Source organism: Neltuma alba, unplaced genomic scaffold (assembly GCF_004799145.2).
Source record: "Neltuma alba isolate B1F8T4 unplaced genomic scaffold, ASM479914v2 tig00012090_pilon, whole genome shotgun sequence".
Classification (NCBI taxonomy): Eukaryota; Viridiplantae; Streptophyta; class Magnoliopsida; order Fabales; family Fabaceae; genus Neltuma; species Neltuma alba.
The window spans coordinates 40,802-59,394 of record NW_021636648.1 but is presented as its reverse complement, the minus strand read 5'-3'; the positions used below and the strand labels follow the sequence as shown (position 1 = coordinate 59,394).

General features: G+C 36.7%; 2 protein-coding genes and 1 pseudogene across 2 annotated transcripts; 1 reads left to right on the top strand and 2 right to left on the bottom strand.

The window, feature by feature from the left end:
• Nucleotides 1-446: 446 nt before the first annotated feature.
• Nucleotides 447-5,544, bottom strand: LOC114722355 (aspartic proteinase CDR1-like; annotated as a pseudogene).
• Nucleotides 5,545-7,219: 1,675 nt separating this feature from the next.
• LOC114722356 (metal transporter Nramp3) lies at nucleotides 7,220-10,782 on the bottom strand. Its single transcript, XM_028908373.1, has 4 exons — nucleotides 10,096-10,782; nucleotides 9,517-9,653; nucleotides 8,758-9,410; nucleotides 7,220-7,842 (listed from the first exon to the last, which is right to left on the bottom strand). Exons 1-4 carry the CDS (start codon nucleotides 10,632-10,634, stop codon nucleotides 7,621-7,623), a joined length of 1,551 nt encoding a protein of 516 aa, XP_028764206.1. The 5' UTR covers nucleotides 10,635-10,782; the 3' UTR covers nucleotides 7,220-7,620.
• A 3,661-nt stretch (nucleotides 10,783-14,443) lies between these two features.
• LOC114722363 (uncharacterized) lies at nucleotides 14,444-14,764 on the top strand. The gene has a single exon (XM_028908378.1). The coding sequence runs from the start codon at nucleotides 14,444-14,446 to the stop codon at nucleotides 14,762-14,764; it is 321 nt and encodes a 106-aa protein (XP_028764211.1).
• Nucleotides 14,765-18,593: the final 3,829 nt, after the last annotated feature.

Here is an 18,593-nt window from a genome sequence, read left to right as displayed (position 1 = left end):
TCCCAACCTTTACATTGTTACGAACAATTTTGACCGGTTGGATAACTGCACATTCACTTGCCAACGCAAGTAGTTGTTATTAAGATTGATTTGTACACTTCTGAGTCGCATTTGATTGTATGGGCTGATGGAGTTTCGGTGCTCGAATGATGTCCCTATTACAGTTGATGTGGTCAACTACTTCGTCGGCGAGAAAGAAAATGGATATCATCCTGACGGGCCCAGTCTCTTGAAACCCAAAGAGACTACCTCGAATCTTATAGTTTCCAGAGCCTAATACAAGGGATCGGGAAAAAGATACATGTACAGTACAGAACCCTTTAAGAGCAAAAACTCCATAAAAGAAAACATTTGTAGTAGATGAACTACATAGATTCAAGAGTTATTAATTTGTATTATTTACCATAAGCAGTTAAATTATTTATTATTTTATATTAAATTAATGATAAAAGGTTAGGTGTTGAATGGGTCATGCAAATGGTTGTGTACAAATACCGTTTTCCACAAGAAACTGTCACTCACGCTCATGCTTCCTCTCTTTATTTCTCATTTACATTGCAATATTCACAAACAAAATCGCGTTTACTAAAAACAATACGAAGAAATAAAAATTTTGCTATACCTCTGTTGTTTAATGATGATCACTAGACATTGTCATGGACAGCATTTCCATGAAACAAAAATTTTGATAATGTCGGTTCCGGTTGCATGATTGATGTTTTGTTAGGAGTCGACTATGCTATTGAAACTGATCAGGCAAACCGTGAAAGCACAAGGGGCGTAGGCATGGCTCACAACGGTTGAAGTTCCTGCTCCGGAGCAGACACGCCTACCGGCTTGTATGAATGCACGATTTGCTGCTGTCTGTTTTTCAAAATTAAGAATATTCCGGTAGCTGATAATCCAAGAAGCAACGTAACTAAAACAGCCAAAGTCGCCACCAAACCATATTGCTGCCACCAAGTCCTGCATCATTTTAGAAAAAGTTGGGGAGACGGGAAGAGGTTATAACAAATACAAGCTTGGGGATTCTACAGGCACCCAAGCACATGACAAAAGACAAGTCAATTAAATAAAGAGTCTGCATGTCTAGTATAATACTTCCCGGTACTTAATATAGGACATAATTAACTAATTTGAGTATATTAAAAATGTCAATTAAATTAGTTAATAACTTAATATGAAATATTCTTTCTAAAATACCCTAATTATCTTCATTGGTTCCCTCATCCTCTCTTACTTGATTATTGTTGGAGAAATATCAATACGGTTAATTTAGGAAAAAATTGATAAATATGAGAAATAGGTCTTACATATAGGACCAACATTAATTCTCAAATGAGATCCTATATTAAGGAGTATAACTAAGTATTGTGGGCACAATAAATAACAACATTGAAAGTGATGCAACTACAACAAATGCAATATGGATTACATAACTGAATCTGGAAGTTACTTACAACTTTCAACTTCTGTTTCTTTTATTTATTTATTACTATTATTATTCTTCTTGTTGTTGTATGAAAAGGAAAAATTACCGTTTTGATGGAGACTCGACGTTCCATCCAACTAACTTGTAACTTCCAAAGGTGCCAGGAAGCTGCATGCGTTGTTCAACAAGCCGAGAAATTATACTCTGCCATTTAGAATATCAACATTAGTGGGAAGTCTTCACTGCCGCAACAATATAAATGTCAACTTACCATCGCAGTTGTGTTAGACATGAAATCAGATGTATCTGGGGTTATGGCCCATCTAGAGAGGGAACAATTTCCAAGAGAAGAAAAATTCAACAAGTGAACCTGTCAAAATATACCCAATTGTTATTATCCTGAAGTGAAATTACTCTATAACTATGAAGTGCATAATTTTGGCACACGGAAAATACTCAACTTGACCCAAAGATCTATAACCCCAAATCCCAACTCATCCCAACTAGCCCGAGCAGCCAGTTATGATACTATCATGTAAAGTTAAAAGTATAGTTCTAACTAAACTTAAAACTGCAACAGTGCAACAAAAATTTCCTGCATTTAGCCATCATTTTCTAACCTGTGAGGTCTTAACATCTAACTCGTGAGCTATGAGTCCAGCCAGGTCTGTAATCTGATCTTTCATGTCTGAGTAGCTGATGTTAAATGAAATATCAATTGTTATTTGTGCAATTTGGAGTTCCCCTGTATGTTTAAAATTAATGAAAACACATAAGTGAGCATATAAAGTACTCATACTAAATTCTACAACAACTAAGAAGCGAAATAAATTGTGTCTACAGATTGTGCAAATACATGTACAGTATCTCATCCCATACTATAATGTGATGTTAGAATATCTACTTACATACACATTGAAAGATCAGCTATGTATCATACCTGGATGTAAATCATGCTGTAATGCAGATGGAGCAACTGATGGTGCAAAAGCTTCAGTAGAATTTGCTCCTTCAGAAGACTCTGGCGGTGGGGAAGCAGATAACTGTAGCCTTTCCCATAACTCAGAACAATTAGTCTTCCAAAAACCAACCCTTGAATTCTCTCGATCATACATAACAAGAGTGTTTCGAACAATGATACCTATAAAAACAAGCATATTTGAAGAAGGATCACCAAGGTATTCAAGAAACTCCTTACTTAGAAGCAATGTGCACAATTCAAGAACTATTCAATAACTAGTTTTCAATTCATGCAAGGGTAAATCATGAATTGACAGAATGTTACAAGTAAATAGAATACCTCCTAGAAGAGTAGTTGGATCCTTTCCATTTTGAAAGATCCCAAGACAATATGCACCTCGCACTTTTGAATGCTTCATAAAAGATAGAACCAGAAAATATAAGGTCAGGAAAGAAAAGATAGACACAACCTAAGATACTCGTGATGTTCATTTAAAACTAACCCGGAATAAATAGTTTTCAGGTGACAGAGACAGCTTGTGACCATTTCCAAATACCATGTCAACTGTTGGAAAGCTGTTAGAGAGTTGAGAAACAGCTCTGAAACAGAAGCAAATATCAAATTGTTAATAAAAGCAGAACAAAGAATTAATTTTTATTCATAGGCAGTGCTTAAGAAGTACATTTCGCCACCAGCAAAGCATATATCGTTATAATTTGGATCTGGACCAGGTATTTGCTTGAAAGACTGAAGCTCCTTCTTAATCTGCGGATAGTAAATGCAAAACCAGTTTCATCAAATACTAGCGACAAAATTCAGTTGCTAGAATTTGAAAATAGAGAAGACACGGCACTTAATGTCCCTTTGTAAAAAGCTAGGTATGTACTTAAATGCTTATTTTCTTGAGCCAGCAAGCGAACATTCTTTTTTTTTTTTTTTTGGTAATTGAGAAAGTAAAACTATTGAGGCTCCCAGAAGTGAAAAGACACTAACTATCAAGGAACTGGAGACAAGTACAGCTTTTTTTTTTGGGGGTTTGGATTTTAGAAACATTGTACGTTAAAAATGTATATCATAAACAAGATGACGGATCAAGAACTACTCATTTGGCATGTTGATGATATATATGACGACAAAGCAAGCAACCCAATATTTGTGGAATGAAAGATAAGATTCAAGAAAGTACGTTGCAACAACTAGCAATCAAAATAATCCCCCGGGGGGGGGGGGGCTTACAGCATCTTTAAATGCAAGGAACGCTTTTTCAGGTAGGTAGGCATACGTAGTACCACTATCCAACACAGTTCCATGTTTTCCATCAAAAACCTTTGGGTTTAAAGACAGCTGCTTCCCAGCAACGTGTATTTCCTTCAAATCGACATTGTAGTATGGACTGTTGCCATCCCAAAACTAGAGTAAATGTGTGAGATTAATCAAATGCATTTGCTAAGAAAATGCATGATATCTCTATCCATTAGATGAATATTTTGCAATACAAACCTGCGCACAGGATCCGAATATGCAAAGACCATGTCTGATGGGGAAGATATTCTACCAAGAACCATAGCACCCCCGCCAAAATCCATTCCACCATAGCATAATGAAAAAGAATCACTTATTGCATTTTTTCAACTAGTTGATCCACAATGCTGAGATCTCCACGGCCCAAACCCATGATGCCATCAGCATGCTGACTATAAAGATCACCGGTCTCAAGATTTTCACAACCAAAAACAGCACGTTGAGGGTCAAGATCACTTTGATTTCCAAAGGATAAGACATCATTACCAAGGACACCACTGCTAGTACTCATTTCAGCATACTGTCTTTCATATGTGCACTGATTTCTGTCACTGTCGCAGTTGCAATCCAATGTGCATTTGACAGGTTTATAGGTGCTAGACAATTCTGGCTGGAACCTCGGGTCCTGTTCAAATAAGACCAGGCAAGCAAATTTAGCGATACTTCTGATAAATTAACGGTGTACATGCACCTGCGCAGAAAGTTACAAATGACATCATTCTTATGCAATTATGTCTTTCATGAGAAGAAATGAGTTGCATGGGTGGTCCAAAGCACAACATTGAGGGTGTTGCAGCATTTGGTGCGGAGATGCTGATCGTCCCAAGCTCAAACAAAGATGTGGGCATGCTGAAATTTTAGGTTTGAATAATATTTCAGTGATTTCTAATTTAATAAGTTTTTTTTTTTAAGAATTATTATGCTTGGTATTTTGGAAGACTCTAGTTATTCAATAAGAAAGTTGTTTTATTTGTTTAAGGAGACCTGTTCTTTGTTTGACCGAGAGGATTCCTGTAAACAAGTGCTGACTGTTTTGCTTTTCTGTAAATTGATAGACTAAAGTTACAGAATTTTCTTCTGACATCACAGGTTTCTACGACAGCTCTCCCATCATAAACAATATGAAAATAGAAGGATTCCGCTAAACAATCTACATTATAAATTGACCAATTGATCCAAACATGCATGCACATAGAAGTAGGACTCCATGGATAACCTGGTGCGTGCCACACTGTTCGCAGGTAGAGCACGGGACATACGTCACAGTACTTCCCGTATCAACAATAAGAGCAAACATCTGCGGAGGAGTCCCGATCCAAAGCCGCGTTGTATAGTACCTGTACCATCGTCCCCCAAAGGAAACGCAAAAATCTACATTTAACAGAGCCCACAAACACACCCAAAACTAAATACACGAGGAACAAAGGGACGTAGAAGAAGCGCATCAATCAAGGGAGTTACCCGTTAAGGAGAAGATCATCATGGAGCCCCATGTGAGCGTTAGGGTGGTGTTGGGCCTCGGATCTCTGGAGTTGGCGGCGGGAATCAAAGGCGGAAACGGAAGAATTGGAAACAGAAAGATATAGCGGCAATATCATAGCAGGGGGAGCGCCATCGTGGAGCTTTTTGAAGTGCAAAATGTGGCCACTGTCGCCGGGGATACCGACCACAATCCAGGGGCCGAACTGCGCAAGGCATAGAATTAGGGAGAAGGTAAAGATTAGCTGAGCTGATTCCCGCGCCATGAGTTACTAGTATGGGTTGGCGTTGTAATACGAAATGAGCTCCGCACGGTGGAGCAGATCGAAATGAGAGAAAGAGGGAAAGGAGGGAAGGAGTGAAAGCAATGGAGAAACCACCTCTACCTCACCAGAGAAAAAGGAGGGAAGGAAGGATGCAAGTTACGCTAGCCGGGCCTGAAATATTCAAGTTCCTTCTATAACTAATTATGTGGATTTCATTCCCAATGGGAGAGCTCTCTGTTTTATGTTTCGGGCAACAACATGAGATTATTTTAAGATTAATTTATTTTGCATAAACGATTAAACGCTTAAACGGATGTGAAATTCGTGACTTATATAAAGTCTGAAAAAGAAAAATGAGTCAAACTGTTAACAAATTCTTCATTATGATTGCGCTTATCTTTTAAATTTTCGTATACGCATAAAAAAGTGAATAAATTGACCCCCAAAATTTATACATAACACGTCATCATGTAAATGTACTGATGATCGAATTTACGAAATCGATTCCGAATTTGCATGGCTCAAATTATATTTTTCATTTTTATTTTTCTAATAAAAATATAGGCTGTTGATGCGCCTAGTTTTGTTACACTTCATTTATCAGATTTTCAATGTGTTTGGGTACCTAATTAGATTATGAGCTTGCATTTCGTGTAAAACCTGAGATAAGATACGCTATTCATGCTTTTGCATTAAAATGTAAAAGTAAATTAATATTAAATTTAAATTGTTTATCCTTTTGCATGGATAAGCATTATTTTTATTGATGGCGGACTGATTTACTTTACAATGGTGAGGGTGTAAAAAGGAAAAAAAAATCTATTTACATTTATTCCATAAAAAGTTTAGAACTCAAACTCCAATCACTAACTTAAAGGAAAACGATCCCTTCATATGAGCATGAATTGATTTCTTTTATTATATATGATGTCAGTATTATCGGAACAAATTTAATATTATCATGCCATGCGTGGATAACATTCCTATCTCCTTGAGCGTGTTCTTTCCATCAACAAAAAAAGTCAATATAAATCACGTTGTGTTGGGCATAATAGTTCGACATCTCGTCCCTTAAGCAAGTGGTTAGGGGTTCGATCCCTAATTCTTGTGAATGGAAAGCACCCCGTGACCAGTCCCTTACCGTTTCGTGCACCGATCCAAGGACGGGGGATTAGTCTCACTGCTATCGGCGGTGGGAATACCCTGGAGCAATCCAAAAAAAAAAAAAAAGGTCAACATAAATTGAGGAAAATTTGAATGGGTTCCACTCAACTAATCATCCTGTTCATTTTTAATGTAATATGATCAATCCAAGATTATGACCGTGCTCATTTTAGAGATGAGCATGACATCCACTTGCTTGGCAGTTAATTACACGAGTGGATGAATGAAAGTTTCTTCGCTTGATGAGCTGACGTAGAGAGAATAATGGAAAGGGATGGATGTTCATGGGTGAGCCGTATTTTGTGTTACGTTATGTATGAATTTCCTTTTTCACGTTATGTATGATTTTTTTTTAAAAAGAGCTGACTTTAATAATTCAAATTTTAATAAAAAAATAAATAATGATAATAATGCAGTTTACATCAGCAAAACTTATCCCTCAATTGCTTCCTTTTTCCTCCCTAAAAAAGAGGACAATACATTCAACAATTCAAAATGCAACTTGATTTAAAACTTCCTAAATAAATTATTCTAATTGACGTGGATATATTTCCTTAATTGACCATTCGCTTCCAAACCGACATATGGTGAAAACATATCAAGTCTTGAGATTAGATTCCCAACAACCTTGTGAGACATGGCACATTTGACTATTAACAAGAGGCAAATTTTGAACAAGACCACATGCACACAGCAAAGCAAGCCAGAATGAAAGAAGAGGAGCTGTTATTTATCCGTTTGAACACGATCGATGCCAAGATTTCACCCAACTACATCACCCCTATGGGTTCTTTGTACAATAGAATCCGATAGCAAGACAGAAATATCTGCTGATCACTTGTTAAAAATGAAAGCACAGACTAACGATAAGGTGCCACTGCCAGCTGCATCAAGTTGTTATACAAGTAACAAGCATGAGTGTGCTTGCAAACAATTGGCGGTGAAGGCAGTAATGAAAATCGTCAGCCGAATGACGCTTAACCCTCCTAAATTGAACTTGGCTTCACATTGACTCGTTAATTCTGTGAGTCAGCAATTATCTTTGATTGTGTTGAACTTTGCCCAGGTGAAAAGGTAATGGCCCTTGAAACAAGGTAAAGTATGAATGCAACATATGCAGCCGTAAAAGCGCACACGACAGCACCAAACATTACTCCATTGACCTCAGAGTTGAAGAATTCCAGCATAAGATAGCCGTTGATCGCTATCACCAGAGCAGCCACAAACCATGCAACAATCTGTGTTCATATCAGAAGCCACTTAGAAATGGAATCCATGATAGCAAAACAAACTAAACTCTGCAGCAAACTGCACAATATAGGGCATAAGTGATGTTTTTTCTTTTTTTTGATACAATAAGTGATGTTGGTAAAATAAAGAAATGCATCCCCAAGGTTTAGAGTGATGTTGGTAAAATAAAGAAATGCATCCCCAAGGTTTAGAGAGGATATGGTTTAATAGACTCTTTGCAGGGATACCACAGACAAAGTAATCAAAACCCTCTATACGAGACATCTGTCCACCTATGTTGTTGGAGACAGTTTTTGATTGGGATTAAACTGTTTATTAGCTTCATGAATAACTCCGAACTGCAGAAAAACTCAGTAGACTGCATAATAGGCTATCAAAAACACGATATCCTCTAATTTTTTATGAATAGGCCACAATATGATATGAGTATTAAACCAACTTCGAGTGATGTATTGAGGAAAGTTGTAGGCAAAAGAGGCGATTCTGGATCTCCATCACTTGTTGGTGCTCAGCGCTTTCCTCCTCTAGGAGGGAGTATATCAGTTTAGAACACACAACAGGTCTTCAAGATTAGCAAAAAGGGGTCAACGGATAAAACCTGACCTCCTGCTAATCCTCAATGTAGGAAAGCAAAAGCAGGCAAACAAATTAGCTCTACCAAATCTAACTCTAAATTTCTACACAGAATAGGCACATGGGTTCTATTATGCAAGATAAAAGGGTCTGCAGTGGACCAGTCTAAGTTATCGCAACTAAATGTTGGAGTTTGAATCAATTAAAGTTCATAAAGGCATATTCAGATAACAATGTCACACCAAATGAATAATTTGTAAATTCAAATTCGTTTGCTGAAAATATAAACTGTTCAGTGATGAGTATAACTGAATGCCAAAAAGGCATACCTTGAGGACAGGGCCAATTCTGAAAGCGCCCATTATGTGCTCCTTGGACACCAAGAAAAGCAAGGGGATAAGTGCAAAGGGGATTTGAATTGACTGGAGAACATTAAGCCATTCATTTAGAACATCTAATGAGTCCTCTGATGTTTCAAAGACAAGAGCAACTGTCACGGTTGGAATGATAGCACAACTTCGTGTAATTAATGACCTCGTCCATTTTTTCAACTTTAAATTAAGAAAACCCCCCATTATAAACTGTCCAGCATAAGTTCCGGTAATAGTGCTACTTTGACCAGCTGCTAATAACCCTATACCCCATATATATAAGATTGGCAGAAGTCCCCCTCCATACTTTTCTTCAAGATACTGCCCAGCATTCACAAGACCAACACTATTTGCAAGGTCAGTACCATAAAAACTCTTCGCAAACACAGTCGTGACAAATACATTAATGATAAGTGAGACAACAAGGGCAGCGGTTGACTCTATAGAATAATAATTAAGTGCTTCCTGAACTCGGCCTTTCTTGCTCTGCTCAACCTGTCTTGACTGAACAAGTGCAGAGTGCAAGAATACATTGTGAGGCATGATAATGCAACCCACAACTCCAACAGCCTTCTGTATTGTTCTGGAGCTAAGTTTTGGAACCAAAATACCTGCACAGGTTGGTCAGATTATGTATCAGATATAAAGCAAAAGAACAATACTTTCCAGTAAATTAGTATTAGTCCAAAACAGTTAAATGAACTTCTTTGTCCCTACCAATAAGAAGATCTTTGCCGCTAGGCTTTGTTTCCCCAAACATCCACGCAAATGAGAGGGCCATTACACCAATGAGAACAGCAAAAAATGCTTCCAATTTCCTCACACCGTAGTTCTCAAGAAATAGGAAAATAAAACTGTAACAAGGAAAAAATGCCAATGTTTATTTTGACTTCAGTCACATGGTCTGGCAAATAAATATAATTGTTCAAGCAACTCAAGAGTGTTAGACACATGAAGACAGTGGTTTGTGGACGTCATCAAGCATTTCCATTTTAAACTTAAAGCAAAAATGTCGATCCAACAAGAAATACTCCCCAAATTTCAGATGATATTCTATTGAGACAAAAAAGAACCAAATATCCAGCAAATACCAGCTAGAGCATCTAATCCCAAACCCTCGAATAGAATTTTGAGAGCTTCACTTCGAATAAAGCCAGTAAAAATTTCGAAGAGCCAAAATATGATACACTGTGCAGAGTGCGGTTCTTAGTAGAAGAAAACGCAGTTGATTAAAAAGAAGAGTCAACAACTAAGAAAAGCAACTGCAAGCACTGCAAAATGAGATTAATTAATTACCAATCACAAGCTGTGATGATGACCCCCGCCCAAAGAGGCACAATCCCGTTACTTAGAACTCTGATAGCAATAGCGCTCCCAATAACCTCTTGAATGTCAGACCCAATCAGAGCCAACTCCGCCATAACCCACAGTACCATCCTCGCCCAAGTTGGATACTCCTCCCTGCAGAGTTCAGCCAGATGCTTCCCAGTCACCACTCCGAGCCGTGCCGCCAAAAGCTGAACCAGAAGTCCCATAGCCGTAGCCCACATGAGAAGCCATAAGAGAGAGTAGCCGGCAATTGCACCAGCCTGAAGATCTCCCTCAAGATTTCCGGGATCGAGAAAGGCGATGCTCATAAGAAAACCAGGGCCTGTGAAGAGCCAGAGCTTCTTCCATGAAAACGGCGGGGCACGATCACAGCCGTCGTAGTCAGCGTTGGACTCGTCGACTCCGACGACCACCACTTGCTCGGAGGAATCGTAAGCGGCTTCGGTTGTTTGTTTGTCGGAGTCCACTAACAGTGGTTGTTCGTGCTCGTGATCTTGGGGAGGCATGGCGGATAATAAGGAGAGAAGTTGACCTCTTCTTTGTCCCGCCCTCAAGGCCGTTAACGCAGCTTGAAACTGTGAAGTGTATTCAGCGACGAACTGATTAGATTCGCGCTGAGCTTCTGGTTTATCGGAAAGTCTGCTTCTTTATAACATTTTGTGTAGGGCTGCACATGGGCAGGGCTGGGCAGGGCAAGCCCCTTGCCCGATGCCCAGCCCGAAAGATGAGCGGGCTGCGTTTTGCAGCCCGTTGCCCGGCCCTACCCAGTAGAAGCCTTAACCATTTTGGGCAGGGCAAGGGCGGGCTGGGCAGGGCGGGCTGGGCAGGGCGGGCTTTTCTGCCCAGCGTAATGACACAATGCCCTATGTCATATGTAAAAAAAAAAAATCAATTATCATGTTTTGAGACAAATGAGAGGAAAAAAATTATCACGAATGAGTCTATCATTCATATATATATATAAGGCCTATGTAGTCTTATTCTTTAGCTTTTGATTTCTTATGGGAGGTAAAAAAAATATATTTAATAATTAGAATATTTAATATTAAGCTAAATCAGTATTTCAATTTCTTAGTTTATCCATATAGTTGGTGGATTCTTATAATCATGTGAAAGCACAAAATTTGAAAGGTGGTTTTATTTTTTTTTTGTTTTAAAAAATTGGATGTAAGAGAAAAAGAAGAACATTTGACTTGGAGTAATTTAGCATATTGAATCTTATATTTTGATATTTGGCTCTTTTATATAATTATAATTTTTATGTTCCTTTCATTTTTTCTAATTTTACCTATTTTTTTAGCTAAAATAAAAGAGATAATTGCTTGAAATAATATTATCTTATATATATAATTATATATTTTTTCGGGCAGGGCCAAATGGGCAGGGCAGCATACCGTGCCCACGGCCCTGCCCTGCCCGTGAATCAGCCCGGCCCGAAGATGCCCATTTTTGCTTGGGCAGCTTTTTACTGGGTTGGGCTGGGCATTTTTCTTGCGGGCTCGGACGGGTTTATTGGGCATGCGGGCCTCATGCACACCCCTAATTTTGTGGCATCTACGACCCCGAGGGAATGGAATGGTTGTCACCAATGTTTTAAGAACCGGACCGGACCGGACGATCGAACCGGTTGAACCGTGACCCGGACTCGTTAACGGCTTGGTTTGAACCAAAAAACCGTTCATATAGTTGAGCTGGATTGGACCGGAGTTGAGCCGTTATTAAGCCGGAAACCGGAGTTGGACCGGGAACCGGAACGGTTTTCAGAAAACCGGACGGTTTTTTAGCCTGACTGAAAAAATACTAAAAATTAAAAAAAAATAGAAGAAAAATAAAAAAAATTGATCCCCTTAAATATCCTAATATATTTTTAGACTATTTATAACCATAGAGTATTATTTCATTGAAAATTTCATATATTGTGGTGTTAAAATCGTAAGTCGCTAGTCTTTTTGTTTTGATATTTGGTCTATCGTTTAAAAAAATATTTTGATTTGAATGAATTGATAATTTGTAATATCATTAAATATTTTAAACATACATAAATTTAAATATATAAGGTTTTAGTCCATTTTCAATGATTTCATTATAATTTTAGATTATTTAAATGCATTTCTAAATTATTTAATAATTTGATATTTTTCATATATACTAATTATATGTATATAATATTGTTTTAAATTAATTATTGCATCACCGGTCTGACCAAACGGTCCGACCGATCCGACCGATTGAACCATGACCCGCTGATCTTTCCGGTTCGACTTCCGGTCCGGCTTTTAAAACATTGGTTGTCACTATTGATTTATTTTACAGATTTCCGATCTTTTTTATTTTATAAGATATTTAAGATATATTATAAAATAAGTTTTATATTTATAACTGAAAAAAAAATTATATATATATATTTTCTTCTTGATTTCTTCTTCCAGTGGACAGGGGATACCAAACCTTACTGGGGATGAGAATGAAGCTTAACATTATGCGGCATGTCACTCCCAACTCTATCTGGGGACCCTCCATGCTTAAAAAAATCTTCTTTACATCTAAGCGTATTCAGTACTAATTTTTTATTTGTTGGTGATAAATCTCTTTTTTCCCAATGGCAATGATATTGAAATACATTAGTAATATTTGGCGAGTTGATAACACGGTGATAAACATTTTTTATAACTATTTTGAGAAATTAATTATTAATACGAGAAAAATGCATGATTAGCGATATGAGATTTATGTAAATAGGCCCATAAGTATTATTGTATAAGTGAATTTTGGATAATTAATAAACATACGATTCATGAAAATGACGTGTTCGTACAGTCACGGGTTGAGATGCAGTCCAAGTGCCGAGTGTGTGGAGGACACCAGCTAGCAAGCGTCTTGACCGTGGATGCTCCGTGCACGCACGGGCTGCAAGCAAGGATCGTTCATCTATCATCATTGTTTTTGTTTTTGTTTTTGTTTTTGTTTTCTTCTTTCCTGTTTTTCTTGGGGTCAGCCGCCATTCATCGTTTAGCCGATCGTTCAGTACTTCTTTCTCGGGTAAGATTTTCCACCTGACCAAAAGCAAAATACAGCGAAACAAAATAGAATTTTTTTAAAAAAAATATCTTTTAAATTAAAAAATTTTAAATTTCGTTAGCAAAGTATTGGGGGATGAAATTATTTTGAAATGTTATCAAAATTATATTTGTAATATTTACTGTTGAAACATCGGAGAGGAGCAAAACGTCTGACTCGTGGGTGAACAAAGCTTGCCCTTCTGCTTCTTGGGGTTATTGGGTTTGTCCAGTCTTGGGCCGGGGTCCCGCTGTTATAATAATCTCTCAAAACGATCCGTACTAAAATGGCTTTTTAAAAAAATATTTTCAATCATCATTTATTAAATATGAAGCATGTTTATAAATATTTATAACCTCAAAACCAAACTAGTCCATAATATCATTTTTTTTTTTGGTAGTGGAAGCAGCCGAAATAAAAGGACCATCTAATATCATTAAAAGGCCAAACGAGCCCATAATATCATTACTTATTTTTATGTTCTTTCTCCCTTGATTGAAAGACGAACCCAGACACAGACCAGATCATGGGAAAGATATATTCCGGTGGTATTTTCATTCCAAAGAAAACGAGGAATGTATATTATAGAGCATATGAGTTATTTTAAACTCTTGTCTAAACCGTTTCCCAGGGGGCGTTAGCTGGGGAGCACGGGTGGGTTACGTGCTTGTGTTTGTCATCAAATCGCGACGGATAAGATTCCTCGAAGAGGGAGCAAAAGCATGCCTGTGGGAGGGCAGGCTTGCTCAGAGGCAGAGCACATGCCTCCTGCCACGTGCTTTTCATTTCCTCCGTCATCGTCCTTATAATATTGCCAATATGTCCAACCCCACGTGGTCTAATTTAACATAAAATTAAAATTACAAATAAGTCCCAATTCTTAATCAGTTCTTCTAAACAATAAAATTAAATTTTTAATAAGATCTTTTCCCTAATTTTTCTCTTTTTTATTTAGAACTGATACATGATTTTCTCCTCTAACGACCTGCTGGGGGACCACTTGGGCCACTCTGCCTGCGGGCTTTTTCTCTGGTCTCGTACTCGATATGCATATTCGGGCCTCTCAATAACAATCCATTGGTTGTAACTTTAGGTGGGCCAAATTTTCGAGCAGTCTGGCCCGGACGCTTGTTTAAAAGATGAATGACTTCTTGATCCCACAAGTCTTTGTTGTTTTTCTCCCAGCCCAGAATGATGTTCAGGTTTTTTCCCTAGACACAGAATTCATATTCACCCTTGTGAGGCAGAGGAGTGGGCCATGCTAAAGGGTCTTAACTTGGGTTGGGGTATGGAATCCAGAGATGTTATTGTTGAATCTGATTGTGAAAGTCACATTGACTCTATCCTTGGAGAAAAAGGTGTAAGGATCACTTGCAGCGCTACTCCACGGGAAATTAAAAGGCTCCTGGCTCTGACATGGAACATCAAGCTTCAATTTATTCAAAGAGAATGCAACCAACTTGCTGATACGCTAACAAAGATGGGACTCACGACCACTGCAGTTCTTGACATTGCTCCTCAACACGCGAGGACACTGATAAATAAAGAGGTTTTGGAATCTCAATCCCCAGTGTTCTGATTTACCCAAAAACAAAAAGAACATATTCAATAAAAAAACAAGACTCATCTTATTTATTTATCTCGTATTTCGTAACTTATGATTAAAAAATTATTTATAAGATATTCTAAACAAAAATAACATCAGAATCTATGATTCCACGACAGGATGAGAGATCAATGGCCCGGTTTGCCAGGTGGTCACCCTACGAAGTTTCTTAATGGTTCGCTGGAAGCGGAGGTAGGGGACTGACTTTCACAACCCTGCAGTCTGAGGACCAAATCACCCAACGTTGCTTAGTCTGTGACATTTATATTTCAACATCTACATATCAATATTCATGGCAATTACATCTCCCAAGCCTTAAAAATTTAATTTTAAAGAGGTTATGGAATCTATTTAGACTTATTAAACGATGACTTTGTATTTAAGAGCAATATATTGATTACCCTTTTGTATTATCTAAATTATAGAAACCTTCCCTCTATTTTTAAAATATAAATAAATCTCTTTTTAAATTAGAATATTTATTACACAAACCTCTCTTATATTTTTAAAATTCTATTTTTATCCATCTAACTATTAGTTGATCGTCAAGTTTGACTTTTAAGTTTTTATTTTACCAAAATATCTCTATTTAACATAAACATTATTTAAACATTTATATCTATAAAAAAATTTTGTTTACAAAAAAATTATTATAATACATGCATTTTCAAAAATTTTAATATGTTATAAAATTTATTAATTATTATATTATAGAATTATATAATTTTAATTCTTCATAAAATATTGAAATTGAAGGTCTCTTTTAAATAGCTAAAATATATTTTAAATGCTTATTTTTTTATCACACAATATAAATTATGTGCGTTCGGAAAATTATATGAAGCATTTAAATTTATAATTTAATTTTATTTATTCAATTCATCAAATTTCTATTCAATTTTTTTATGTTTATATTAACTTAATTACTTAATTTTATGGTCCAATACGATAAAAACATTAAAAAAATAAAAATAAAAGATAAAATAAAGTAAAGGAAAAAATATTAAATTCTTCAAAATAGTTTTAGTCAAAATTTAGGAATTTAGTATTATGAAGGGTAAATTAGTAAAAAAAAAGTATTTCAACATAAATTTTAATTAAAAAAGCATCTTTTTATAATATTTTTAATAAAACTAACCGTTTGGACTTAAGTATATGTTTTCAAAATACAAGGAAAGTCCATATAATTAAGTCCAAATGCAAAGGATATTAGAGTATTTTATTATATATTTAAATCTGGAGCTACGCGTCGATTTTTATCCAAACAGAACCATTATATTGTTTTAAAAATCATATAGGATCATCCGGTTGGCCTATTGTCGGATCTGGCAATGGGGGCAAAACTGGAAATTGGCAAAGTGGAGAACCAGTTTAAGCTTGACAGAATATTAATTTTATTTTAAATATCTAAATCATGTTCTCAGCTATATTTTATGCGTATAGATATTATGGGTATTGAAAAAGAAAAACTAATGGAAAATGCGCAAAGAATGTGAATGTTTATTGTAAAAATACAAATTTCAAAATAATCATATACATTATAAGTATAAATATTAAATCTCACAATCATTTTATTTTTTCAGATCATAAAATATTCATTAATTCTCTCATATTACATTTTTGAAAACCAATAATAACATTTTGGTTAAGCTGGAGAGAAGATAAGCCCTCATCTTATTGGCTTTCAATTTTTATTTACTAAGGAAATGAGAAGGTAGCATTCTATAATAGAAGGGTATAACATTATTTAAACTCGAGCTATAAGTATAATTCTGTAAAATAATATTTTATAAAATATAATATTATATTTAACATATAAAATCAGAAATGTATTAAATTAAGTACGAGTGGCCTAACTACGGTTCAACCACTTCCAAGCCAATGACTCAATTAGGATTATTAATACCGCTCAGGCTTTAACGACAAAGGAGCCCGTCGTATTCCTCTTCGAGGTAGAATTAATAACTAGCAGGCAGGCTTTATTGTTCCCCGCAGCACGTATACATCATTCTCTTGTGGATAAGGTTTTACGCAAGAAGGCCCAATACTGATTTATGGGGCTGTCTGAGTCTGAGCATGTAATAATTAAGGTCCTGTCTCAATTGCTACTAAGTTCCTACCCACGAATAGTCGAATACAAAGGTTTTAAAAGATCAACAAACCAAGTCATTACTACTTGTGCTCAAACTAATGAATTATTGTATGTCATCCACTGGTACGCATGAAGATTGTACTTAGAAAAAGGATAACCAGAACCGGCACAGCATGGTGGTCCAACCATCTCAGCAGATGTAACCTTTAACCTCTGATCTTATTTGCATATGAAAGAAGGGACAGAGAACTAAAGGGACAGTCAACTGTCTGAGGCAATTAAGCAACAGGGGAAAATATAGTGAATCAAGACATCCTCAAAAATGTTAAGAATACAGAGATATAAGAGGACAATAATACACGTGGTGCTTTTTTTTTCCCCCTCCTGTCTTGTTAATAAATAACAGCCCGACCTGAAGTTGTAATCGGTTCAGCAATAATCGTCCAGCCCAACCCAAAACTGAAAATGTTCTCTATTATTCAAGCCTTCAGTTCTGAGGCCTCCAAAGGGACCATTGCTTGCCGAGTTGCCGTCGTTGTAAAGGAAAAGAGTCAGCTGTTGGCGGCAAAGGATGTTGAGGATGCAAGAGACACGATCATCATTGCGGCCATTTTAAGCAGCAAAAGTTTAACAGAGTTATTTAATACCCTCTCCAATGGTACACTCGTTTACTCTATTGCAATTATCTGCACTTTTAAATGAGCTTTATTGCAGCGCTTTTATGAACTTTTTGGTTGGGACTAGATTGTGTTCAAACCTGACAAACTATAGGATCGGAAAGGGCTGGAGTTTAATTTAATGAGGATTTACTAGACAGGAAGACATTCGAGGATTTTACTTTAGCTGCTTCCGGTCGCTTTAAAACCTTATTCCGGACACACCAACTACAACATATTCAATTGCCTGCTGTTCGATTCAATTAACCTGGAAAAGCTGGCCTGCGTGTGCTACGCCTTTATCGGGATGTATAGCATTTTGCTTCGGCCTGAAATAATCTTTCTGAGAAGCTCTCGTTAATTGCTATACTGCCTCTTTCTTGTCCTACGTGAAAGAAAAAGACATTCGTTTTGAGGCCCATGCGAACATTTTCGAAGGTTTATAGTAAATATCCTCGTCGTCTCATGACTTCTACATATAAATATCCTTAGTTAATTGCACATTCTTCAATTAACATACATGTGACTTTGCTGTGGAAAGCTTTGAGGCAAAACTAACGATCATGAAGGAAATACAGCTTGCATGGTAGCCCATAGAATAGTTAAGTAATAACAGAAAGGTGACCATTCTCTAATTATGTCGGCTAATATGCAATATTCAAATACTCCTTTAACACTTCTTTCGGGCTATAAAATACTTTAACTCAAATGGTTGCAACTTGGATTCATCATTAATTATCTTTGACTCCAGTGCATGGATAATTGAGAGCGGCTTATGTATACTCGTAAGAGTAACAAGTATCTCGAAGTTTACCAGTAGCTGGCTTTCTTTTTAATATTGTGATCAGAACTAAGAAGTCGCTTGCCTATCTTCACAAAAAAAAAAAAAAAACTTTTGATACGAGATTTTAGTAAAGATACGTACTCTTCGATGTCACGCAAACAGGTATCTTTTATTTTAGACAAGCTGCTACGTGGGGCAGGAGAGCGTGTATGTAGAAACTTCACATGCCAAAATTAAAAGTGGTCGACATATTTAGTCAGTTATCTCAAT

Coding starts and splice junctions, on each gene's coding strand:
- LOC114722356 (XM_028908373.1), bottom strand. CDS start 10,634: ATGCCTCCCCAAGATCACGAGCACGAACAACCACTGTTAGTGGACTCC. Junction 9,654..10,095: donor ATCATCACAGCTTGTGATTG/GTAATTAATTAA, acceptor TCCTTGTTACAG/TTTTATTTTCCTATTTCTTG. Junction 7,843..8,757: donor GAATTGGCCCTGTCCTCAAG/GTATGCCTTTTT, acceptor ATATGAACACAG/ATTGTTGCATGGTTTGTGGC.
- LOC114722363 (XM_028908378.1), top strand. CDS start 14,444: ATGCTAAAGGGTCTTAACTTGGGTTGGGGTATGGAATCCAGAGATGTT.